Source organism: Eleginops maclovinus, chromosome 20 (assembly GCF_036324505.1).
Source record: "Eleginops maclovinus isolate JMC-PN-2008 ecotype Puerto Natales chromosome 20, JC_Emac_rtc_rv5, whole genome shotgun sequence".
In the NCBI taxonomy this organism is placed as follows: domain Eukaryota; kingdom Metazoa; phylum Chordata; class Actinopteri; order Perciformes; family Eleginopidae; genus Eleginops; species Eleginops maclovinus.
The window spans coordinates 17,569,275-17,594,120 of NC_086368.1; the positions used below are offsets into that span (position 1 = coordinate 17,569,275).

The window sequence follows — 24,846 nt, forward strand, 5'->3', positions numbered from 1 at the left end:
TGTGCATTCAAGGTAGCGCAAACAAAAGTATTTAAACTTACGCCAAATTAGTAGCTTAAAATATTTACATGTAACTATCAAATAAGATTAACAGTGGCATAAGTGGCTGAAACCCTAATGACGGTCACATTGGTATTATATTGATAAGCATTTTTTAAATTTGCAGTGTTCAATGGTTCTGCAGGTGTCCTCTCCAGCTTTGATGTTACTGTCCATTTCACTGGCACATAAATTGTTTGTACCTAATTGTTAGGACCATTTATACCATGTCTCCCACTGTTTAAGTACTTTTGAGCATTTGGAGTGGCTGCAGGATTGTTTAATGTTTATTTAACCTATGGAAACAGACCAGGCAGACAGTGGGCAGGTTGTTAATAGATGGTAATTACAATTTAATATCAGGAAACTCCAATAAGTATAAAAGATGCAAAAGTCCAGCTTGGGTGAATACATTTTATAGGCACTGTACATGTATAATAGCACATACTTAACTAGTAGTTACACCAATAGTTATAGCTTTGAGATCAGAGCACCAAATACAAGTCATGGTAACAGCGAAATTAAAACTCATGCTGCTCCTATTTAGGCGGGAAAATGGTAACTCAAACTTAACATCTTCAGTTTTACTTTACTCAGGTATAATTAAAGTAAGCAATATGTTGTTGGTTCTACTCAAGATATTTTAAATAAGGTAATGTGGTTTTCAAGATGAAAAAACAATCGAACATTGTGTACTCAAGCTGTTGTCTCTTATAGCTGCATTTGGTGAAATATAATTGCAATAGTAAATGCATACAAAGCAGTATTTATTTTTTTATGTAAAAGAAAACTATTTTATTTACATAAATTACAGGAAAGCAAACACTAATCTACATCAACACACATCCTTTGTGCCCTCTAGTTGCCTACTCTTTCACAATCACTAAGGTTAGTCACATATTTTGTAGAACAGAAGGGCTACATTTATTTCATAGCAATTTTTATCAATGTCTACAACATTTGGATATACTCACAGCACTGTAAGGACAAGATAAGAACAGCCTTTTGTTTGAATAACACTATTGCTTCACAAGCACCCATTTGACAACAAGACTCTTTAGGACAAGGCACGGTGCATTTCATCTATCTGTAAAACAAGGATATCACAGCATATTAAATCTATACAAAAAGGCTTTACAAATGATACATACTGCGCGCTGTAGAGACATCACTTAGCTTTCACAGTAAAGAGTTACCCTTGCCGCTGTCAGTCCGTCTTCCCAGACAGAGTTATCTCTCTGCAGCATGCTGGATGGCATGGGGGCTCCATCATACACCGCCCTGTTTCATGGAGGGATGAGTGATGATGGGATGGTGTCTTGTGCTTGAAGGGAAACCATTTCTTTTTCTTTTTTTTACAAAGAGGACGTTGTAGAATCCACAACCTCACGGCCGTTACAGACTGCTGGCACATAGTTAGAGGCTGATCCTGGAAGAGGAAAAACAACATTAGATAGGTTAGATTTGTTTTATTCACACTTTTACTCTAAATACTTTCTCCTCCTCTGGCTGTAAAACATTACATTGAACATTAATCCCTGATGACTTCAATGTCATAAATCCAGGTGAAGGAATAACATGAAAACTAGCATCAAGCCTTTAATTCCCAGTTGTAATTCAGACTAAACTGTTGGAACTCTCATAGGTCTAAAAGGTATAATAAGTGGGAAAATGTATATGTGTGTTTTTATGTGTACAGTGCTGTGAATTTGTCATCAGTAGTAGTTTATTAATGAGTTTTAGATAAGAGTTTCTATTATCCAACTTGAAAATAATTGCAATGACTGGATTTTAATTGCTTAGCCACACTGATGCAAAACCAGAGAAAAATAACAAAATATTTTATAAATATTGTCTAACTTTTGGTGGTCTTTTATGATAGTTTTATTGCAAGTGTTGCATGCTAGTTAGGTTGTCATTCTTTCCTTGATGTAATGTTATGACCTCAAATCTGAGATGTAAATCCAGTCATTAACCTTGAGTAACATGGTTGCCTCTGCACCAGTGTCGCCCAATGATTCCAATACTAAATAGAACACTAAGAGGCAGATAATGTGGATACTTGTACCTTTAGAGTAGCTGGAGCTGGGAGCGGATGCGGAAGCTGACACAGTGGCACTAAAGCGGTTGGTTGTGACTCTGAGTGAGGTCACATTTTTCTGGGGCTGAAACAGGATGATGTGAACTTTGGGGGCGAAGAGGCAGCCGAGAACCACCGAGCCACTCAGACTGACAGAGATGCACATGGTGGTGGTCTGCACCTGTGACGAGAAAGAGAGTGGGTGATGATAAATATATCAGTCGGCACATGGAGATCGTCCTTTTGGCTTCAAAGGGACTAATGAAGTTTGATCAAAGGCCCCAGGCACTCCACACTTCCACCCACACATGCATGCATGTATGTATGCACCCGCATATCGCCCGCACCACATACTTAACCACTGACTTGTTTGATCCAATCAGGTCACTCACATTTTTCTGCATTTCTTACTCTTCCAAACCTGTAATCCAATTAGCTGAATTCCCTCTTGTGGTTTTTCCTCAAACCACTAAACAAAGCACTCCCAAACCAATCAAGACCTCCCTGTTTGAACACACTTTTATCCTGTATTACAAATTTATATCAATAATATAAATTATGTTTTTGGTCTCAAAAGAATATAATTGACTTTGATTGGTTTGTTTTTTCATGTGAATCAAATGTGGTTAGAACACATTAAAAACTGTGGCCATAAAACCAATGTTTGTTTTTGCGTCAGATCATGTGCTTTAACTTTAGTGCGCTTTTGAATTAGATATATTTAGAGGACTCATCAGGAGTCTGTTTCAAGCTGTCATTAATAATCAAGTATTATTATGTGAGTGAAGTTTTCAAATATAAATGTTAGCTATTCTAATAGTGTATCTGTATGTGCATGAATGTGAGGGCATGAAGAAGAATAAGCACGAATAACATCACAGCTTGCTGTCCTGGAAAGTCAGGGCCTTGTTAGTCATATTTCAGCTGCTAATGTGAGCTGACTGCTGGGGTCATCTTCCAGAGCCCTATCTCTTCCCACCCCACTGGTTACCCCTGCAGTCCAGGAACTTCTATTTGCAGAACCACAGCATGAAGTGAAATCCCTCCTAAACATACCGTGCAACAACAACACTGCAGAAATATGCAAAGTCGTCATAAATTTAAACTTTAGGCTACAAAAACAACTGGTGAAAAAACCCACCAAGGCTGCAGGCAATAATACTTCACTTGTCTTTTGTCCGCAGCTCCTTATCTCGTACAGCATTGAAACTGTTTCCATTTAACAGTTCTTTATACAAACAATTAGAAAGCACCAAAGGGACATTACTATGTAAACCCTTATATGTTCTTACTCTGAGGGCAAAGACAATACATAATTGATTTAATGCTTTTTGCCTTTTTAAATATTCCATTATGTTTATTTCGTGCCATATATGAGGAATAAAATGCAGAGGCAAGAGAATAAGTAACCATTTATGAAACCTTGAGTTCATCATGATTCACTGTGCTATCCACCACTAATTTAAAATGTGGCTACTGAACCCACAGCCATTATTATTGTTGTCACACAGAACTAAAGCACCAAGGTCTCTGTTGCAGTCCCAAACATCTCATTCTTTTAAATATTCTGTGCTGCCTCTCCAGTATAAATACGTATATCCCACATACTCAGCTGGTCTCATAGCTCATACTGGGGACCAGGGAAGGTAAAGGTTCACAGTTTGGGTGCGGTGAAGGATGATCACTACAGACATGAAAAGCCTGAGGTACCACATGATGAGAGCAAGCGTGTAATCCAGACCTCCCCCATCTGTTTGCACAACAAAGGTCTTGTTGCACACCCTAACCAAAAGCTGTGGCAATGGCCTTGATTGTGCCTAAGGCGCCGGCGCTCATAACTTACAAGGTCTGTCAGCTCTATGCCCGTTGGTTCATCTTCCTTGTGTTGCTTTACACTGCATGGATAAATACATTAATATGCCCTTACAGCTAAACATGTTCTACTTGAGGAAAATAAAATGTATATTCAAATGTTTGGCCACTTCAGACAAGTCCAGTAATAGTAATGCATATTCAACCCATTTATTCATGCCATTAATGAGATGCAGGGTAAATGTGGCCTTTAGCATTTATGTAAAGGCAGCAAAACCCTGCAACAGATACTGTATGTCCAATTTCCTCTGAATATCATGGAGACAGCGAAACTAAATTAGCCGCTCCATGTCCCCGCTTAATTTTCCCTACAGGTCGTACTAGAGTTCACTGTAAAGGGCCAGTTGTGATTTAATCGTAGCATATGAAACAGAAACTGTAATAAATCTCCAGAAATCATTTTTTGCTTTTGGAATGTGTCATTAATCATTTCTGATTCAATGATTCAGTTTGACTGTCATTAATTATTTCTATCTGTATATTCCAGCCTGATGTATCTCCAGAGTCTTTGTTCTTGTCTTGAAAGATCCTTCAGCCCACATGAAATGAAAGCTCGCTCTTTCATGAGTCTGGGTGACGATTATCAAATGGAATATGATAGTGACACCTTCTTCTTTAGGAAAACACTAGGGAAAGCCATTTATAGACTTTGTGTACATTATATTGACACGTTTCTAGAATTATTAATTATAAATACTCTGTCGACTTAATGGAAAAGCATTTTCCTAGATAGTTACCCTGTAGTCGCTGGCAGTGACGTAAAAGATGGGCTGGAAAGCGAGCCAGATGATGCAGGTGGTGTACATGGTGAACCCAATAAACTTTGCCTCATTGAAGTTTTCAGGGCACTTCCGCGTCTTGAAGGCGTAGACGGTGCAGAGGATGATGAGGATGCAGTTGTAGGTGAGTGACATGAGCATGCTGGTGTCCCTGCTGCTGCACTTGAGGGTGACCACGTTTCTCCTTTCGGGGCTCACCTCCTTCCGAACCCCTGGCACCTCAACTAGCAGCCAGATAAGAGCCACCAGCAGCTGGCAGGAGATAAGAATGCAGCAGATTGCTACCTGGGAGGCGGGGCTGATGAAGCGCGGCCGCTGGGCTCCATCCTTCACCCCGCTGAAGATGCGAGCAATACGGTTGGTCTTGGTTAGAAGAGCTGAATAACACACTGCGAAGGAGGTGCCCAGGCCTAGTCGGCGTAGGGTGCAAACAGCAGTGGAAGGCTTGGCGATGTAGATGAAGGTCATGAGGTAGCACATCAGGACTCCCAGCAGCAGGATGTAAGAGAGTTCACGTCCACTTGCTTTAACAACAGGCGTGTTATTGTGCTTAAGGAACAGACCCACTACTGACAGAGTACACATTATACCAAGACAGGAGATGGTGACAGGTCCAATGGCCCACGCATCCTCCCACCGGATGTATTCTTCAGGCAGATCATAGCAGCCAGTCAAGTTATCCAAGGGCCACTGACCGAAGCTGCAGTCAGCACAGGTGAACTCGTCATGCAGGTACTGGTAGGCCTGACAGGGGATACAGATCCAGCAGCACACATCTCCAGGCTGCATGCTCTTCACCTCGTTCTTCCTGCAGGGGTCGCTGCACTGCGAGGTGGGGGTTACAGACTCACGCCAGGGTATCATGCTTGTGTTCAGGGTCAGGTTCTGATCCCAGTAGCCGACCTTCCTGTAGACAAACTTCCCATCTTCTTTGTGGTAGTGAAAGATGTTGTAGCGGCTGATGCTGTCGCCAAAGGAGTCAAAGCGCACCATGTTCTGTGTGTCCGCAGGTCTGAATGGAGCTGGTAGGAAGCAAAAAAACAGGAATGATTATTTAAAGCTACGGTATAAATAAATGAAAGACTCAAGTTGTGAGACAGTAAGTTTATAGTTACAAATTATAAACACTAGAAGGGGACAATTTACTTGGTAACATAATATATGTAATAATTCAGTCTAATTTGTATCTTTTTATAATTATGTGAATTTACTTATATACAGCATCCTCCACACTGCTGAAGAAAGGTAAACTGTGGTACTAACACAAGTGGTTTTGCACATTCTACAACTCATCATACTGCTTAACCAATATTGAACATTGTCAGATATATGTTCCAGATTTTTCTGCCACTGAATCATCCATGACTATACATGAATTATTTGGTTTAATGGAAAACTCAAAAAGCCTTTTTCAGTGCTGCAGAGGAGATCTTTTTATATCCTGATCCAGTGCCAATGCATATCTGCATTTCATTAAAAATTTCACAATGCATTTCATCAAATCCTCAAAGAACAATCATTGTCCCATTTGCTTCAATTGATGTGCTTACCTTCAAACTTTGTCTTCAAGATGAACTCCTTGTAGAACCTTTTGCCATTGCCTGGTTTCATGGCATCGCAGACCTTGGATGCGTTTGAGCATGTAGCTTGCCTCATGTTGTGCAGAGCATAGGCCATGGCATAGACTGCATTTACCACAAACATGATCTTGGACTCCTGCTCAAAACGTCCATCTCGCAGGCTGTTTTCACTACAGCCAGGTTCCTGGAGGCTGCACCCAAAGCGGTGCTCCCAGAACTCTTTAAACCAAGGGTTCCTTGTGTTGGTGTATGGATTCAGTTTGGTGAAGTAATCTTCAAACTCTCGAATGGGGTAGGAGGCCAGCTCGATGGTGAAAGCCCGTTCTGCTGCCGTCTCACTGCCCCTCACCACACTCTCCTGCGCTCCCCATCCATCACTGGCCACCCAAGTGAAGGTGGCGTTCATGCGAGCAGCAGCCACAAGCAGTTCCCGGGCATCTTCACTGCGGGTAAAAAGGATTACCACCTTGGCGTTGGACTTCTGCTGCAGAGAGCGGATCACGTTATCGTAGCCCTGGCGGTTCATGGAGCGGCTCACCTTGGCTGAAGTAGCGATGCAGATTTGGTGAGTGCGGGCCTCCAACTGGAAGGCATCAATGCCAGTCTCACCATAGTCGCCCTCTGATGCTACTGTCGACACATAGGTCCAGTTGTAGAAACGCAGGATCTCTGCCATGGCTTTGGCCTGGTAGAAGTCAGGGGGCACAGTGCGGGCAAAGTAGTCGTAGCGGCTCTTATCGCTGAGCTTTGAACTAGTTGAAGCATAGCTGATCTGAGGGATCTGGAACAATCGCAAGAGGTTGGCCACCTGCAAAAAGAGATAGAAAGAAAGTTTATTTTATCAGATATAAAGTTATAGTAGGAAAACTTACATTATAATGTGATATACAAAATGTGTTCCCTGTAGAATCAAAGGAAGAATTGTATTGCTACATTAAGCCTATAAACCTGGCAAGCACAAAAAAGCTTTGATGGTATTTTCTTTTTAATTAAAATTGCATTGATGATTGCTGACAGTTGTGAGTGCAGTAAGTTTGAGTTTCTCTTGTAATGAAAGCAAATTTTCAGAATAAAATATAATTGTGATCGAAGTCTTTAAAATACACTTATTCAAAAAATACTGCATTGCTGCATTTCAAATCTCTCCAGTTTTGTTAAGCCTTTTTGCTTTCCATCTGGTCTGTAGGTGAAGTGGAGCCAAAAGGGCAGCGCTGCTGTCTGATGTGCTTCAGCTCTGTGTTGGAGACTGGCAGTGGGAAAAGCAGCAATTCAATGTTCCTCTATCTCAAACTGTTTACTCTGTCAGGGATCCACATCACCAACAGCTAGCGCTACAAATCCCTTCACAGAAAGTGCCAGATAACAACTGCAACAATGGCAAAACGATAAGAATTTTATCAGTGTGTGTCTGCTGTTTTTTTTCCTCGAGTTAAAGCCATTCTGCCAAGTCATTAAAGTCTCAAGACAGATTCTGCCAGAAGTTGTGATGCCCACCTACCCCAGACTACTATATTGATTTCCTTGTGGAGATAATAGTTGGGGGTGCTTAGTTCAACAGGGGTGGATGATAATATTTAACTAAAAACTCAGTGAGGCATCCATGTTGGAAACAAGCTTCCTGAATCAATTATTTCATAGTAACATAAAATCATGGCAATTACTTTCCCACCCAGCATTACAGAGCTGACAGGGAGCTAGTGAAAAGTTGTCATTTTTGCAGGATTCCCCATGAGATACAGTGGTGATTAGCGAATACCCATGAGCTTCAATATGACTATCTCTTCCCTCAAGCATCATGGTTTGCCTGGAGGCTTCCCAAACAATGGCTTCCCCATGGATATAATTGCCTTACAGATTCACACTAAGTCCCATTAGATGTATTGTTACAGTCATCTTATTCAGAATTCATACAGAGCAATCATTAATTTCTGTGACATTATAAATCAATTTGTCTGTATGTGCACTTGGATCACATTTTTTTCACGTGGCAAATGCCCTGAACATGTAACTCTTCAACAGTTTTTAGTTGGTTTGGTTTGGCCTAAAATACCTGAAAATCGTTTTGATAGATTTGGGTCTCAATTTACTTTCTCTAGACAATTTCTCAAGTAATGCCTTTTCTGACTTTTTTATTGATTTCAAAGGAAACAATGCACATATAATAAACACAGGAGTGTGAGTTTACAAGTAATTCCTTTAGTCGAATACAGGGCTTGCACATTCATAAAAAAGGTGAATGAAATTACTTTCATTAGCTGACTTTATTTCACCATCAAGTATTTTTTTTTATTTACCTTCATTTATTTTTGGTGGCCAATGATTCCTATCCTCAGCCTCAGCTATATTTGATAAATTACTTATAATAGCAAGCCAAAACACTACACTCAAGGTTCCAAAATTAACCTTTTATTTTTTAAATAATACAGTATATTCAGTCTTTGCTGATGACAGTGACTAAAGTATAGATGTAATCTCACAAAAGTTAGGTACTTTTACCTTCTTCAAGAGTTTTCTAGCATTTTCTGACTGCACAAATCTAACATCCTGACACATTCACCTTTCAATGCGAGCCTTAATAAAAAGTCGAGCAATTATAAGCATACATTACTGGACTGAGACAAACGGAGGAGACTGTTTCACTTGAATATGCAATTCCATCGTACTCCAGTTTGCCTCAGAAATTACTGACATTACTCCTGATCTCTGAGCGGCTGGGGCCTGCACAACCCCAAGACAAGTTCCAGCAGGAAACACAGGCACACTACAAGTTCTTGAGGGGATGAATGGAGTAAATATGATGTAATAAGACAAGTGCACTGCACCCGCAGTAGTCATGTCCACTGTTTATAACAGAATATAGGGCAGAGGTCTCATCAAATTAGACTTGATTTGCGTTGTTCATCTATGGCTATGGAATTTAAATGCTAACATGTAACTAACTTCATTCCATGTTAGCTGAAAGACATGATAATACGACAATATGTAGCATATGGGGAAACCTAATTAGAGCATTTACTGATTAATTTTAATTGCCTTTGTTATAAACAGTATTTCGTATGCAGCACAAAAGAGGAGTCAAACTGAGACAGTCAGTCACACTCGCATAGTAATAAGGTAGTTTCCTCTTGCAGGATTTTCAGACAGGCAGTTGGCCTTCATCAATTGATTCTTGGAAAAGCTTGACAGCGCACCTTTCAGGACGTTACTGGAGTGTGTGACAGTAACCGTCTGTTCATCTTCTTGTGATATTTCCCTCTTGCTCTCTTTATTGACAAGTTAGATAGGAATACAGCCAAGAAACGTCATTATACGCTTTCATCGCACAAATTCCACAAGCTTAACTCAACTTGCATCTAATTTCATAATTAACTTATAGCACTGTGGATGGTACAAAGTGTCACGGTAAGCATATCCGTCACGCTTATTGACATCAATTGTTTAAAGACCTACAAGAACCTAATCATAGTCTGTAGATGCCAAGAAGAACTGTATACATTACTATAACCTGAACACATCCGTAGTAAAGAAACAGTATGCTTTAGATCATTTGGTGCAACTGCAGCTCTGCAGAACCAATTACGTGTTTTTAACGGTCCACTGGTTTAAAAACCAGAGATCCCCTGAACAATAACATGCCATATTTACACCACATATTCCCTGTATAAGGTCTGATTATATTTTAAGGCACCCTTTTGCATACATTATTATATTAACTAGTCAATTAATCTGTGGAAAATAAATTATCATTAGCCTACTGTTTAAGATGTAGAAGTCATTTAAACAGTGCCTATTCTTTCTGTGTATACAACTACAAAAAAATAATTGCTGTTCTTGCAAATCATTGCATTAATTAGATGAATGACTGCATTAGCTGACAGGTTATATCTAATATATCACGATGATTATGCCAGTACATTGTGCACTGAAGGTCTTGTTTTGGTTCTATTATTTAGTAGGTTAATTAGTGAAACAGTGATTGTTTTCTTTTATGTTTCAAATGAGTTTAAAGTTTCGTAAGCCTTATTTCCATGTTGAGTTCTGTTAAAGCCAAACTTTGCAGAATAGAGAGGCAGTAATATAGAACAAGCTCTATTATATACACATTGTGGTTGATTTTTATGTCATAGAGATATTGATGATGCACTGCAATAGCTTATGTCAGCGGTTCCCAAACTTTTTTTGCGGCGCACCCCGGTTCTACGTCCCAACCGGGTTAACGCACCCCCCAAAGAAATGCTAAAAAAAAAAAAAAATAGAAAAGAAAAAAGAAAACGCAACAAAGCTTTGTTTTATCGCCATATAAATAACTTTGTCAAGAGACGTTCCACTTGACAGTTTCCCTGATTTCAGCCAGTTAATCATATTTGAAAGAATGAATGAAACGAGTTGGCGCGTATATCTAGGCTCCAGTGAAACGTAGAAGAAGACAGCGGCTGTCTTCTTCTACGTTTCTATCAAAAACTAATAAATTATAGTGTTTTGATTTAAAATAAAAGGGATTACAAAGGACATTTTTATTGTTCCTGTTTTTTTTTTTATTGTAGCCTATGGAAAAATCCCACTTAAAAAACAACACTGTGTAATATTTTTATACCAGACCACCATTACATCTCGCGCTCCTCCTGGTGGCAGCTCGCGCACCCCCACATTTTGGGAATCCCTGGCTTATGTCATGATATGTCAACAAAAAGCCCAGTCCACTAAAAGTATAACATATTAAGTAGATTTAGTTAGGTAAAATAAATGGAGAGACATATTGTATCACAACATTGCATTTAATTTAGCTGACGCTTTTATCCAAAGCAATTTACAATAAGTGCAAAACACATAGATGCCAATGTAAGTGCTGGTGCATTAGTTATTAGGCCCCAAGCTAAGTCATTAAACTATCGTAAAACTTTTTTTGCAAGAATTTAATTGCTAAGGTACAATTGAAACAGATGTGTTTTCAGTTAACGACGGGAGATATGCAGAATTTTTGCTGTCCTGATGTCAATGGGGAGCTCATTCCACCATTTAGGAGCCATGATAGCAAGCCGGTGTGTTTTTGAGGGGGACCTGGGTCCCACTCACAGAGATGGAGTAGCAAGCCAATTGGCTAACGCCAAGCGAAGTGCACATGATGAAGTGTATGCAGTGTATAATGCAGTTTATGTCATAATCTTCACACTACAAACAATAATGTCCACAAGATACTTGGTCTGCTGAGACCCTTGTTTGGACGTTAGTATACAGAAATGAAACTGTAGTTTTAATAACAACAATATTGATTTAATTGCTTTTTATTAAATGTTTTTTTTTTATCTCACACTGCACTGTAACTGTTCTGTATGTTTTGTTCTCATCTTAACTTGTTTTATTCTATTATATCTTTAATTTACTTTGATAGTTTTAAATTATTTGTATCCATCTTTTTACATTGTCTTGTATTTTTCTTAAAACACTTTTAAAAAAAAATGTGTTGCTATGAATTTGACGCTAGAGCTCTTTACCAGAAGGTTGTTTTTCTATTCAACTGCTAAAGGGAGAAAGTTTCAATCATTGATTTATGATTTTTCAATTAAGGAAAGGAGTAGATACAGTTTTAAGAGTTTTCACATAGTTTGGAGACATGAATATGCAAAGCAGAAGAATATTTGTCTTTAAACATGCCTGTAGGGGATCTTTTTTTAAAAGATTTTTCTGGGCAAACAGTGCCTTTAATAGAGAGATAGATATGAAAGGGGGAGACAGAGGGGATGACACGCAGTTCATGGTCCCAAGCTGGATTCGAACCCGGGTCCTCTGCTTGGGGAGCGAAACGACGGCCGTAGGGGATGTTTAAACAAGGAAATGTGTGCCAACTAGAAAACATTTATGAGGGTCCCCGAGGTCCCTTATATTTCTTCTTCACTTTAAGCACCGGTATAACACTTCTCTCTGGTGCCTTTGTGATCATAGACTGATGAAATGCAGTCTTTGGCACTTCCGTATAAGCTGTACTGCTCAACCCTGAGGGATACAGCTTATTTGTGACAAAAGCTGCTAACAACCACATTACGTGAAGGATAGCCGGAGAATATTTAATCAGTGCTTAATGCTTACAAATATTCTATACATTTTACTGCAATTTCTAAGTTATTGATACTTTTAAAGTAAACATATGAAAGAAGGTGGACTGCAGTGTAAATAGGGTTCATTTTTGTCCATATGTTCAGTCAATAATGTCAAATATAAATTGATTTTCAACAATCATTTTAAAGCTCCTCCTACATCAACAAGCTATACTGTATGAGTTTGATGTTAATGCTTGATATGATGTGTTGATGTGTTGATGCATCTATGCGATCCGGGCATTGAATGAGGATACGAGACAGCTGGAACAAGGGCTGTCTCTTACTCATATATCTGTCATGATTTCTTTCAACATGGAAAGTCCATCTGTATGTCCCCGAGGTCCCTGTCAAGCTGAGCCCTACAGTAGATACAGTAGATGGCATGCACGGTGAAACAGGATGTACAGTGCACCAACTCTGCCACTTTAAAACCCTGTGTTATATCAGAAGGAAACACAGATGTTGTACACACAATGGCAGTCTATGCTAAGATTGTGTTAGGTCCAAATCAGAAATAATGTTGTTCAATTTCTGAAAACGAGAAATTACTCAAAATGCAGCATGAAGCAAGTGCTGAAAAAGCTAACTCTTGAAAAAAACTCAACTTTACATCTTTGCATTTCTATGATTTACAAATACCATGTTGATTATTGGAATATGAATAATATCTGGCATGGCATAAGATATAGGAAAAGTCATTGTACTGCAGAACACCAGTGTGACTTGAAATAATCATTCAACATCAAACGACACACTTCTTAAACTTAAGATGCCTTTTTCTGTGCTCATTAAGTTGGATCTAGTTTGTTCTCTCATAGCCAAACCCGGGCACCAAGCATAAGGCTCTTCACAATGATTGCAGTTTCCCTCTCTATGCGAGGCTGATTCTTCCTAATTGGGAAGAAGGATCCACATCTCCACAATGCTACACACCTGTGATGCATTCACTCATTTGCATTTGATTTGCCAACTTATATCTCAGCTCCTAGTTCATCCTCAGTTCATTTCCCTGTCAGTAAAGAAAAAAAACAACATATAGCAGTAAAGATTGTTCAATAGTCTGTGCCGTTTTATCATTTATCTGCTGGATCAGCTGTCCACCTGTCCTCCAGTTGATGAGGATTTGTTTTTACAAATGCTCCCCAATTAGTTCTTAAAAATATATGTGTGATAACTAATTCTGACAAGTTCCCGCTTACATTTAGTGGAAGTGTTGTTCAAGAATTGCAGCGTGCCACCATGAACAAACTAGTTTTAACGAAAAAGGCCACGATAAATAAGACTATATGATCTATTATAATATGAAAAGCATGAATGTCAAAAGGATCGGACGTCATTTTTTATGACCCAGTGATGACACAACATATATTGCAATGTTAACTGCAGTAACATTTTCCGATACAGTTTTAGCCAGATTTCAGAATTGTACGTAATCTCATGTGTGGGATCTGCAGTATTTTATGCTGAAGGCAAGGGAAAGCACATTCCTTTACAACTGACCTTAATGTGTGCTGTATTTGCAGACACCCACACACACAAACACAGAAGCAGACATTCAACAAAGGCCTAAACAGACCAGGATATGCATATGTAAACAGATATGTTTCAAACAAAAGATCACACTGCATATATTCATGTCTGTGCAGAGCTGTGACTTAATATTGGAGCTTGTATAGTTGCAACAAAAAAAATGTGTGTGAATCTTCTTGCATGCGCTAATTCAGGAGAAGACAATTCATCACATTAAACTTACAGCTATAATTTCCTCCCACCAGCAAAACAATGCTTACCACAAGAGCGACCTTTCAAAGCACTCTCAAGTACAAGGATACATCCGAGAAGAAAAATCCTCTTTATCATCTGCTAAGCTTGAAACTTTGAAATATCACTTCTGGCCTCTAGCACTTGTGAAATAAACTTGATAAGTCCAGAAATCTCCCCCCGTTATTGAGTCTGGGGTGCAACGCTCCTGTAACACATTGTGCTCAGCAGCCACAGGTTTGAGCTAAGGCTGATTGTTTATTCCTGGCCAACCGTGTGCAAAAAACAACAACTCTAAGACAGACAAGATGAAGGGGATTGCCTCTGAAAAATCGATAGGTTAGCAATATCATTGACTGTGGAGGTCTGACTGAACAACCTTTCAGTGATTACAATGTTTCTCTACACTTTGAATGACATTCTGATATGCTAATTAGGGAGCTGAGATGTGTTCTCCGAATGTGCTTAAATCTCCAGTTCAAAAACAACAGTTTCTCGGAGAGGAGATGAGAAAGGGAGAGGGGGAGTTGGAGAGGGATTCAGCCATAATATCACATTATAAACAAGAGCCTTTTGAAGTTAACACCAAAGCAAGATTCTTTTCCATCCGCCGCACTCTGTGAAGACGGAAACACAATAAAGATAGAGCCCTCTCTGGTTCTTCTGCACGACACAAAAACAGACTTAATAAACCACCGAAAATATTAAACTTCAATATAGGGTGGGACAGATATGGAGTCTTACAACCTTAATATTATTGAGGGTCTTCCCTGTAGCTGTAGGGGTTCGACAGAGTTGGTCTAATGGTCTTGAAGGATTTAGTGGGTGTATTTGGTGTATTTTAGGATATTACATTTTGCGGATAGTAGCGTCTCAATAATAATTATTGGAAGGCTAATACCGACATATTACCTGGAGATTGGCTGTAGAACGTTCTGGAAAGAATATTATTGTTCTTTGATTCAAGATTCAAGATTCAAAAAGCTTTATTTATCCCGAGGGAAATTGGTGGTTATTACATTAGCAATAATATACTTGATTTTTGTGAAAAACTTAAGTGAAGCTTTTTTACTAAAGGTTGTATTACGTCCACGTTGAAGACAAAGTTGTGATAGTCCCTCTTTTACTGTGTGAGTTTTTGATTTATTACGACTCTATGTAGTCTAAGTTAAATTCATAACATGTAGGATGTTAGGACTGAGTCATCTCTAATCATGGTCCATTCTATACGGCAAACATCCCAGATGGCATTAAGGATTCATTTTTGAAAATTAAACAGTGAGAAGACTACAGAGCGGACAAAATACACCAGGATGAGCAAGAATATGATGAAAGCCTCCTAAAAATCACTTGGCTAATTATAAAAGAATCCTTCCGAGGCTGAGGAGAATCTGGCTCGTCTCCCACCATCTTTCCCACATCTCGTCCTTGGCCCCCGTCACAGGCAGCGTCAACCTCCTCTCCACACACAGGTGGACACGTTCCTGCCAGCCAATGGAGATGCACCCCACAGATGAGAAAAAGAAGATCCTCTCAAAGTTCCCCGTGACCATCCCTGGCACATTTCCTGCTCAGTTTTGTAACACTCTTTATTCCCCCAAAGTACTTTTCTGGGATAAAAAGGGACTGTGTAAATCAGTGACCTCTCAGAAAAATCCCACAACGGGCTTCTCTGCGCTCTCACGGCTCGATTCATTATAACGCCCGGGAAGTGAAAGGGGGCTGACAAAGAGGCTGTTGAGCATAGTGACAGTAGAGGTATGTATTGAAATCCATACAAGAACACTCAAAAGCAGTGAGTTTCCTTGTGTGTAGTTGCTGAATACGTAATCATTCTTTTCAAGCTTTTTAAAAAACATGCTGTTCTTTTATCAAAGCATCATCAACCTTACAGAAGGGGAAGATCTATATTATCTACTTCTATGTAAAGAAGGGGCTTTGAATGATTCCAACCTAAGGTACTCCTCTGCTTAGTTTTTCTGAACTGGCCATAAATGTACTCTTCATTCAGCTTCCTTATGCTGACATATGCTTCTATGAGGCTGGATCATATACTGATGAGTTTTAGCAGTCATGAACTGCTTTTTTCTTTCCCTTTTTTTGTCTTTATATGGATTCAAAAACCTATATGAAGTGTATTAATCCGTTCAGAGAATTCTGAAATCTTTTTCTCACTTTTGGAAAATAACTATCTAGAACTCATGCTCACAACTATCATATCTATTTGGACATTAAAATCTTATTGGCAAATACAATAAAAGTCCTTAACATCGGGATTTGATTTAAAATAAATGTAATATGTTAGGAAAACAGGACATTTGTGTGGACCAACCAGCAGCTGTAGAGCTTTAGAGCTGCTGGTCACAGCTAAAACATGTAGTTCAGTTACAGTGAATGGGGGATTTACTTTAGCAAGGAATGAAAAAGTTGTTGCAAAACACTGCGACATAAAACATTTTATTAAATTGGTTATGAAGCACTAGTGCAACAAAAGGACCTAACAGGACTTTAATTCCTTAGAGCTTTGTAAGACAAGCATAGAAATAATGAGTTTCAGCATCTGTGGTTTGTGAACTTGTGTCGTTTTGTTTTCTATTTGGGTTGATTGGGTTTAACTTCTCTCTTATGCTATTTTATCATTTCATATATTATTTATGGATTTAAATACATTTAATGACCCCCCCCCCCCTTTCCTCAATGTTCTCAATCCCCATCTCTTTGTTGAGAAAAAACTGGAATACATTCTTCAGCATCGTCTTTACAAACAACCATAAGGATCAAACGTTTAAAACTGAGTGATTTAAATTGTATTCATCCACACTTTTAACAGCTATACCTGCCGATACCACCTTCATGTAGTAGTGTGTACACTTGATCAGGCTGCATAAACACTACTGCATATTCATAAGCAGTGATTCAGTCATCGTTCCAGGTGTAATATAAAATATTAATGTGATGCTTCATGTATGTCATGTGTGAGAATCTCCAACATTACCCATGCTGCATGTCTAATTGTTGCACGCAGCCCATGTTTTTTATCAGCGCTGACCTTTTTAATGGTCTGCATTAAGGGATGTGTCTCGCATCATAAGATGTTGCTAAAAACAAACAACCTTGATATCCTCTGTGGGTTATGTTGAAGAGAAGGATTGTCTAGATACTGGGTCAAATGTTTGCCTTAAGGGATGCTCTTAAATCACGCAGCTGGTAATCGTCATTGTCTAACAAACTTTTTGATGTGAGAAAATTACTATTTGAACAACCCAATCTGAGGTGTACCTCAGGGGTCTGTGGCACTACAGCACCAACCACAATAAGTAGAGCTAGATCTGGATCAGTGGAAATCAAAAAATGTTTCGTAAAGTTAAAAATATTTAGTGGAAGATGTCACTATGGTACTTTATAAACACAAGAATTTACATATATTCATATTAATTAGTCATAGAATTAGAAGACACTAAATTACCAAAAATATAGATAATGTTATACTTTGTTTAAGCTATTCTGATGTATAAGGCAGAATAACAAAGAAGTTTTCGCAAGATGTCATATGTTTTGTGTAAGGGTTTTCTATTAGCTTGGCAATACTGTAGAAACTGCAGGTAGAACATTGAAATACAATGTAATATGAAATGTTATTATCTGAAATAATTTACAATCTCTGTGACTACAGCATTAGGTAGAGCCACAAGCTACACTTGATTGGATATAGATTGTGCTTCTTAGTGTGTATAATGAATATGTTGTTAAAACCGAGTTATAAGTCGACACAGTACAGACAACACTCAGTGCATCAGTAATTATGGCGTGTGAGGGCAATCAGAATTAATTCATTACGCTCAGATGCATCGCCTCTGGCAACCTTTCGTGTGTGTGTGTGTGTGTGTATAAAAGGTCAGTTTTTCTATGCAGGGAGGAGATGAAGTTGCTGACAAAGTGATGGATGTCTCTGTGAATGTTGATGGTTCAAACAGGGTCCTCCCAGGTGGATCCTTGATACAGCTCAGTCCTTTGGCTCGGTAAAAGTGGAGATGCATGCCGTTTTTTATTTAATTATCTGTGTTTGTGAGTAAATGTGTCTGCATGTCTGCATGGCTGAAAGTCTAAGATGAAACACAGGATGAGGGAATCATTAATGAATTTTGTGTTGGTTTTCTGTGAAGGATAAGTAAGGATGAGTTGAGAGGAAGGTCGCTATTATGGCTTGTGAGATAGGTAAGTTTGTTTAGTTACCTGGATTGAAACGTCACTGTAGGATCCTCCAATGACCCCAGAGATGGCCAGTGGAACCTCGTTTTGGACGGGTCTGGAGCCGTCTGGGCAGATGAAGCCTGGATCATGCACCTTGGTGAGGGAGGCCCTGACGAAGTCTAGAGACTGCTCCAGAGCATATGTGTCCTTTGAGCAGGTGTCTAGGATGTGGGCGCCAAGCTGGAGTCCAGGAAGGATGCGATCGCTGGCATTAATCTCATCAAGTGCCAGCAGCATGGCTTCCAGTCTCTGGATCCCCCTGGCCTCGTTGATCTTACCGCAGTCCTCTGTGCCATCACCTTTTTGGTGCACCGGGAACAGGCCTCCGATCACCAAGTCCCCGTCCAGAATGATCTCACGTTTGGCCGGGGGCAGTAATCTGGAGATGTTGGGCAGGACCCCCGGTATCAGCAGCTCCATCAGGAGCATGTGGAGGGGCCAGTAATGTGCAGGACTGGCCAAAACCTTTGGCCTGAGCACTACACTCAGCATGGCAGGATCGGGTAAAGGGGTTCAGCTGGCGGAAGTAGAGTGGAGCTGAAGTTCACAGGTACTCGAGGCAGATCACATTGAAGTCTTCTTTCAGCATGTTTGATATTTCCTGAGTGAATGAAAGAAAAATCTAATTACCCAACATGAAGTCTATCTATCTATCTATCTATCTATCTATCTATCTATCTATCTATCTATCTATCTATCTATCTATCTATCTATCTATCTATCTATCTATCTATCTATCTATCTATCTATCTATCTATCTATCTATCTATCTATCTATCTATCTATCTATCTATCTATCTATCTATCTATCTATCTATTAACATGACAATTTGTCTGAAATGTGCACTACAGAGCTTATTTCCTTTTGCTTTTCTTCATTTATTTTCATCGTACTGTTACTTCAACATTTCGCTAACAGCGTTATTCCAACATATAAAACACAGAAAGGCATCCAGAAAGCAGCCAGTTCATATCTAAACTTTATTTTCTTTGGTTCTTTACTGTTTTCTTATAGATTTTCACCTGATGTTTTTTTTTTTTCACGGCCTAATGCAATCTATAGAAATGTTACAGACACACAATGCTTCTATCGGACTGTTTTGTCAGGAGGCTGAAATTGGGCTACAAATCTTATGAGTTACTTTTGGAAGTGAAACTGATTATTTCAGCCTCTGTGGTTTCTGTGTGAAATATAATCACTGCAGTTCTATCTGTAAGACAAACTCTGCTGAGTGACCACATCAAACATTTATAGATATTTAAGGCACCTCTCAAGTGAAGCGTAATTTCCAAGCTTACAACTGAGATATCACATAGACGGTGGTTCTTCTCAATGGCTGGGGTTGCTATGGAAACATGGTGGATGAAAAATAAGGGTTGGACTGCAGGGAAGTGGGCAGTGAGACATGTATGCTAATATAGATTCCTATCATGTGGGGGGTTACAGGTTGGGGCATCACCATGAGTTGTTATGATGTCTGATTAGGGGGTGGGCTACTTCAATCGCAGAGAGGAAACCAATCCAGTTTCTTTCAAACACAGTCATTCATCACATCCATCAAACACACTCAAGTTCAGAAAACAGATTTAAGCTGCCCTGGGACTTTTAATGACTCATAACTTACAGCCTATTGGGACTATTAGCAATGTCTCTTTAACAAAGAATATATTATTAAGATGAGTCATTTTATTTGAAACTCAGAGCAATGCAAAAAAGACACATAGAATCCACAACAAATTCTGTTAGTGTGTTTCGGAGTCATGTCGTTGGTAAGCCCACAGAGCTTGACTGCAGTTTGGACTTTAGGCTACAATGTGCTGCTGCTCCCTTCTTTATTAACAAACCGTGGGGTGCTTGTTAAACACTTTTCCAATTCTGACAGTTTTGTCACTGCCATTGTAACATTACACAGAAACGTGTCACTTGAAAACCCAAATGAATTATCAGATCTATTATTAGAAGCACTCTTAACATCATTTTATTTGTGCAACTACATATTCAGATGCAAAAGTTAATCCGTGTGTGTGTGCGCGCACGTGCGTGTGTGTGTGTGTGTGTGTGTGTGTATGTGTGTGTGTGTGTGTGTGTGTGCATTAATATCCTTTTGCAGGGACATTTGAAGAATTTCCTGTGACAACCCGGCGCGGTGCTCCCCGGGTTGTGCAAGAAAAAAAAGAGAAAAGGAATAAAAAGTGTACTGAATACTGAATGTCTCCCCAAATAAATATTGCATCAGCTTGTGGGTAGGAAACCTCATGGTACATTGATAAATAAACTACCATAAATCCAAAAGAGAGGATTGTAAAATCTGTCTCAGGCATGCTGTGCGTCTTAGACAGTCAGTGCAGGTGTTCGATATTTCTATGTCACATTTGCCCTATTATAAGAACCAAGGTGAGAAAATAACTTCAAAAGTTCAACATTAAGAGTCTAATTGCTCCTCTGTGCTGTCTGCTAGAGCAGATGGGGGCTTTCTGGTTGCAGGACTAGGTCACTGTTTGAATTAATGGTGCAATAAGGAGAAGCCAATTATGCAAACTAGGCCACATTCAGAAGAGGGGTCCAGGAGAGCCTATCAAAACCTTTAAGAAGTGCAAATATGTGCTCTAGAAAAGCGGACAGGAATTAAATAAATCACTATTTCCTAGAAATATTTTAAACACTGGTGATATCAGCTTGCATCAGGCTCTGCTAAATTGCAAAGTGGCTCTAATCAGAACTAGATCACATCATTAAAACTATGTTGATGTAGAAGCAGCTGTCACATTCGCATTCAGCAGCTGAGAGAGTCACTCGCTCCTGATATTTCTGCACACAATATTCCCTCTGAAAGGCAAGTTCAGAAAGAAACAGCAGTGTGCTCTAGTCAGCTTTGAACCATCAGCTAATGCATTACTGCTCCCACCCAAGATGATATCGCCAATAAGAGGCTTTGAAATCACCAGTCCTTATTGTCTTATGTATAACATACTATGACTCACTCCAGAGTGTCTTTCAGCAAGGACAGTGATTGGCACGCACATCATGTGTTATGTGTGTATGATGGTGTAATACAATGCTGTTAATATCTTGAAAAATTATCTGAAAAGACTCACAAATAAATGACAATTCAAAAAACAATGTATTTGATGTCTTCATTAAAAGTGTGATGTATGATAACATTATTAATATTAATTTCAGTAACATTGCCTCAAGCATTTAGACTTTGCCCTCAGGTTTGTTCAGTGCGTAGCCTTTTGTTGAATGCCTAAACGCTCATGACATGACATTTAATTTAGAGTGTAATCCACTACACATGAATCATTAAGCCTGTTGAATAATAACAGCCTAAACACTAGTCCCATGTAAAATCTAAAATACTGTGAGTAACACTAATAGGACGATAATTTATGGCAGTAGAATATTTTTTGTGCTCACTATTACGACAAACTAAAGAAGATGGATAATGGTCAAAATGTCATCCTTTTCCCTATGAATTTCTTCCCATGTAATATAACAACAGGTTTTCACATTAACCAGCGATCCAGTCAGAATACACAATACAATCACTTCTGCCATTTACCATTATGACGTTTGATTATCATCAGGGAGCTGTTGAAAGCAATATTTACTGACGATAAAATAGCAAAAGACATGCAGTCTCTCTAAAAATCATTTCCATCATTCTATCATCACTATTGGGGAAACAGTTTATCCCTCCACCTGGACTTGTCAGCTGAAGGAATTAGGATTCCTCTGTGTTGGCCAGCAGCCGCCTGAATTGTAAATTTGAACATAGATCAAGTGCATAATTTCATCAAAACAGCACAGGGAAATCAGTCATGCTGTTTAGCCATCAGAAACATTATTTATTGAGCTAATATCTCACCTGGAAGTTTATTCAGAAGAAAACTTGTGGTTTGAAATTGCATACTGAGAATTAGAGACAAAGTGCAGGTATGAGAGTGAGATAGGCTACAACAGGTTGGGGGCACCATCTAATGATAACATCAGAATGAAATTCATGCAGACAGGTGGTGGTATAACTGTAACCTATAATAATCAATCTATCACTGTCCACCTCTGAGCGAAATCCCACTACATCACATCCTGTGTGATATATTAGCTATTTGATGCATGGGATTGTGGGTTTGTCTATTATGCCAAATCAGATTATACCATTTGTGAATCTTGCAAACTGAAGAAAACAATTACTCACACAGCAGGATGCTATAACATTGTTAAGGGAGCTGTCAGAAAACAAAAGCTCTGATAGGCTCAAGGAAAGCAAGAGCAATATTAAAGTATTCAATTTTAATTTTGAAGACAATTGTGACTGCTGCTGAATTTTCTCTGGTACCTTTAACAACTTCACATGTTTATCCCAACCTATGCTAGTATGCAGTCACACTGTTGTGTTGGATGGTCTTATTGTGAAATACTCTAATGGGTAAAGTTCATATATATTCTTTGGTTGTGCGTATTCTGTGAGATTTAAGTTTTGAAAAAAATAACATGTTGGGAAAATGATATAAAATGATATTATAATGGATTTAAGGTCAGTAAAGTTAAGGTTGTTGGATTCTGGATCAAATCTAACGATAAGAAGAAAAGCATCACACATGCACATGGGACACGAACAATGCTGAAACAAAGAGTGTTCTGTACGTGGGAAATCATAATAAATCAAAGTTATTAAGTGACCATCTCTTACCTTGTTGCAGCACTAGATTTATCTTGCCGGATGTGTCTGCCGCTCTCTTTTCCGGGCGACCGACAATACAACGTGCAGAGCTTTATGTGACAAGCGGAGTCCAGATGTTGTTCACTTTGAGCATGTTTGCCAGGCAGCGGTTTGGATCTGTCCTTGGTTCTGAAGTGTTTTCACATTGGCGAAGTCTTACAAACTCCTTCGATGCTCTTCAACTTAGTGCCTGTCAAGCCTGCAGACCGGAGCAATTACAGCCCACCGCCCAAGTGCTCATGTGTCCACTCGCATCGATAGTAATGATGGGCGACGGATTCTCCTCTATAGTCTACGTGAGTGAACAGAGAGGCAAGTGTAACGTAATCTGTGAACCAACGTTTGTTTTGGATGAAATGTCCTATGTGTAGTCGTTTCTCTTCGGGTAGTGAATCAATTCAAATTCAAAACAAAAGCTGTTGAGGAATCCTCCCGCGCATGCAGCCGCTCTCTGCAGCTCCACAGCTATAATGAGTGCAACGAGTGGACGCTGCAGAAACCTCACTGTGCTTCACACAGTGTTTGTTTGCAAGGCACTTACACCACCAACATTCAAACAACTCAAAAAAATACTGAATAAAAACGTGTGATGGAAAAACACAATGACGATATTGCATTATTCAAAAGCACAAATCCTGTTTTCAACTAACACTTTGGGAGGATCTTGTATGATGTTAACCTTACTTTTAATGATAACCTCTAACCCTCGTAAAAAAATCCCAATACACAATAAATGCATTGTAGCTTTTCTTTTAGATTCCTTTTGTTTCGGAAATAAGCAACTTGTTCGCCCTCAATAAAGGCTGACCAGCTCCTCATTCACCTCCATCTCATTAAAATTGAATAGCACTCCAGATGAGTGGCACTTCACAACTCAAGAGGGAACTTGCAGTTTTTTTTACTGAAAAGGCTGAAAAATCCCACACAAACAAAACTCTAAAGCAAAATTGTTTACATCCTTTAATCTGCAGTTTATTTCATATAGTAGAATGAAGGCCTACTTGAGCTCAAGGTTGAATCAATACAGAAAAGAGCAAATTCGTCCAAAAATGTTGCTACCAAATAACTATGAATTTGTAACTGTAAGACGAAATGTTTCAATGGCAAAAATAAATGGCCCCACTGTTTTGATTCAGTCCACATGTATTAACTATTTAAAAGTGCAGCCAGCAGTGTTCTCACTGGTAATTAAGGTGAACTACAATGTATGCTGTTCTGGAAACGCATTCAGCAAAGATAGTACATCATGTGAAAAACTGTGCACTTTCCTTTCCTCATCAAAAACCATATTACATCAGCAACATTCCTGTTGCATAATTAGTGAGTGCAGAAAAAAGCTCTGCTGCACCAGTTTGGGTTCTTGTCAAATTCTCCACAACAAAACCAGTGACAACTCAATCTGGAAACATTCAAGAAAAACAAGAAGTTCATTCAGATTTTCTTTTTTTAGCTTTATTGCTCACCTTTTCTGTCATCTTCACACACTGAAGTACCACCACCTTTCCCCACTTTGTCACCTCACTGCCACCCTCCTCTCACCCACACTACAAAAAAATATCTCACCATTTTCAAATGCTCCATTGCTACACTAACAATACTTTGTGGTTAGAGGTTGGGAAAATAAGAACTTTCTCTGTAAACAGTGGCAATTAAAATGACGAGCGG

General features: G+C 39.2%; 1 protein-coding gene across 1 annotated transcript; it reads right to left on the reverse strand.

The window, feature by feature from the left end:
* Nucleotides 1-438: 438 nt before the first annotated feature.
* grm2b (glutamate receptor, metabotropic 2b) lies at nt 439-23,633 on the reverse strand. The gene is made up of 6 exons (XM_063910703.1): nt 23,152-23,633; nt 18,440-19,058; nt 6,321-7,158; nt 4,729-5,792; nt 2,108-2,300; nt 439-1,468 (listed from the first exon to the last, which is right to left on the reverse strand). Exons 2-6 carry the CDS (start codon nt 18,947-18,949, stop codon nt 1,395-1,397), a joined length of 2,679 nt encoding a protein of 892 aa, XP_063766773.1. The 5' UTR covers nt 18,950-19,058; nt 23,152-23,633; the 3' UTR covers nt 439-1,394.
* Between the last annotated feature and the right edge of the window lie 1,213 nt (nt 23,634-24,846).

Bases quoted from the DNA above. Each gene is read 5' to 3' on its own strand.
- grm2b (XM_063910703.1), bottom strand. From the start codon at position 18,949: ATGCTGAGTGTAGTGCTCAGGCCAAAGGTTTTGGCCAGTCCTGCACAT. The intron at 5,793-6,320 runs GTAAGCACATCA...GCTTCCTACCAG, and splicing joins CTTGAAGACAAAGTTTGAAG to CTCCATTCAGACCTGCGGAC. The intron at 2,301-4,728 runs GTAACTATCTAG...TTCTCGTCACAG, and splicing joins TCACTGCCAGCGACTACAGG to GTGCAGACCACCACCATGTG.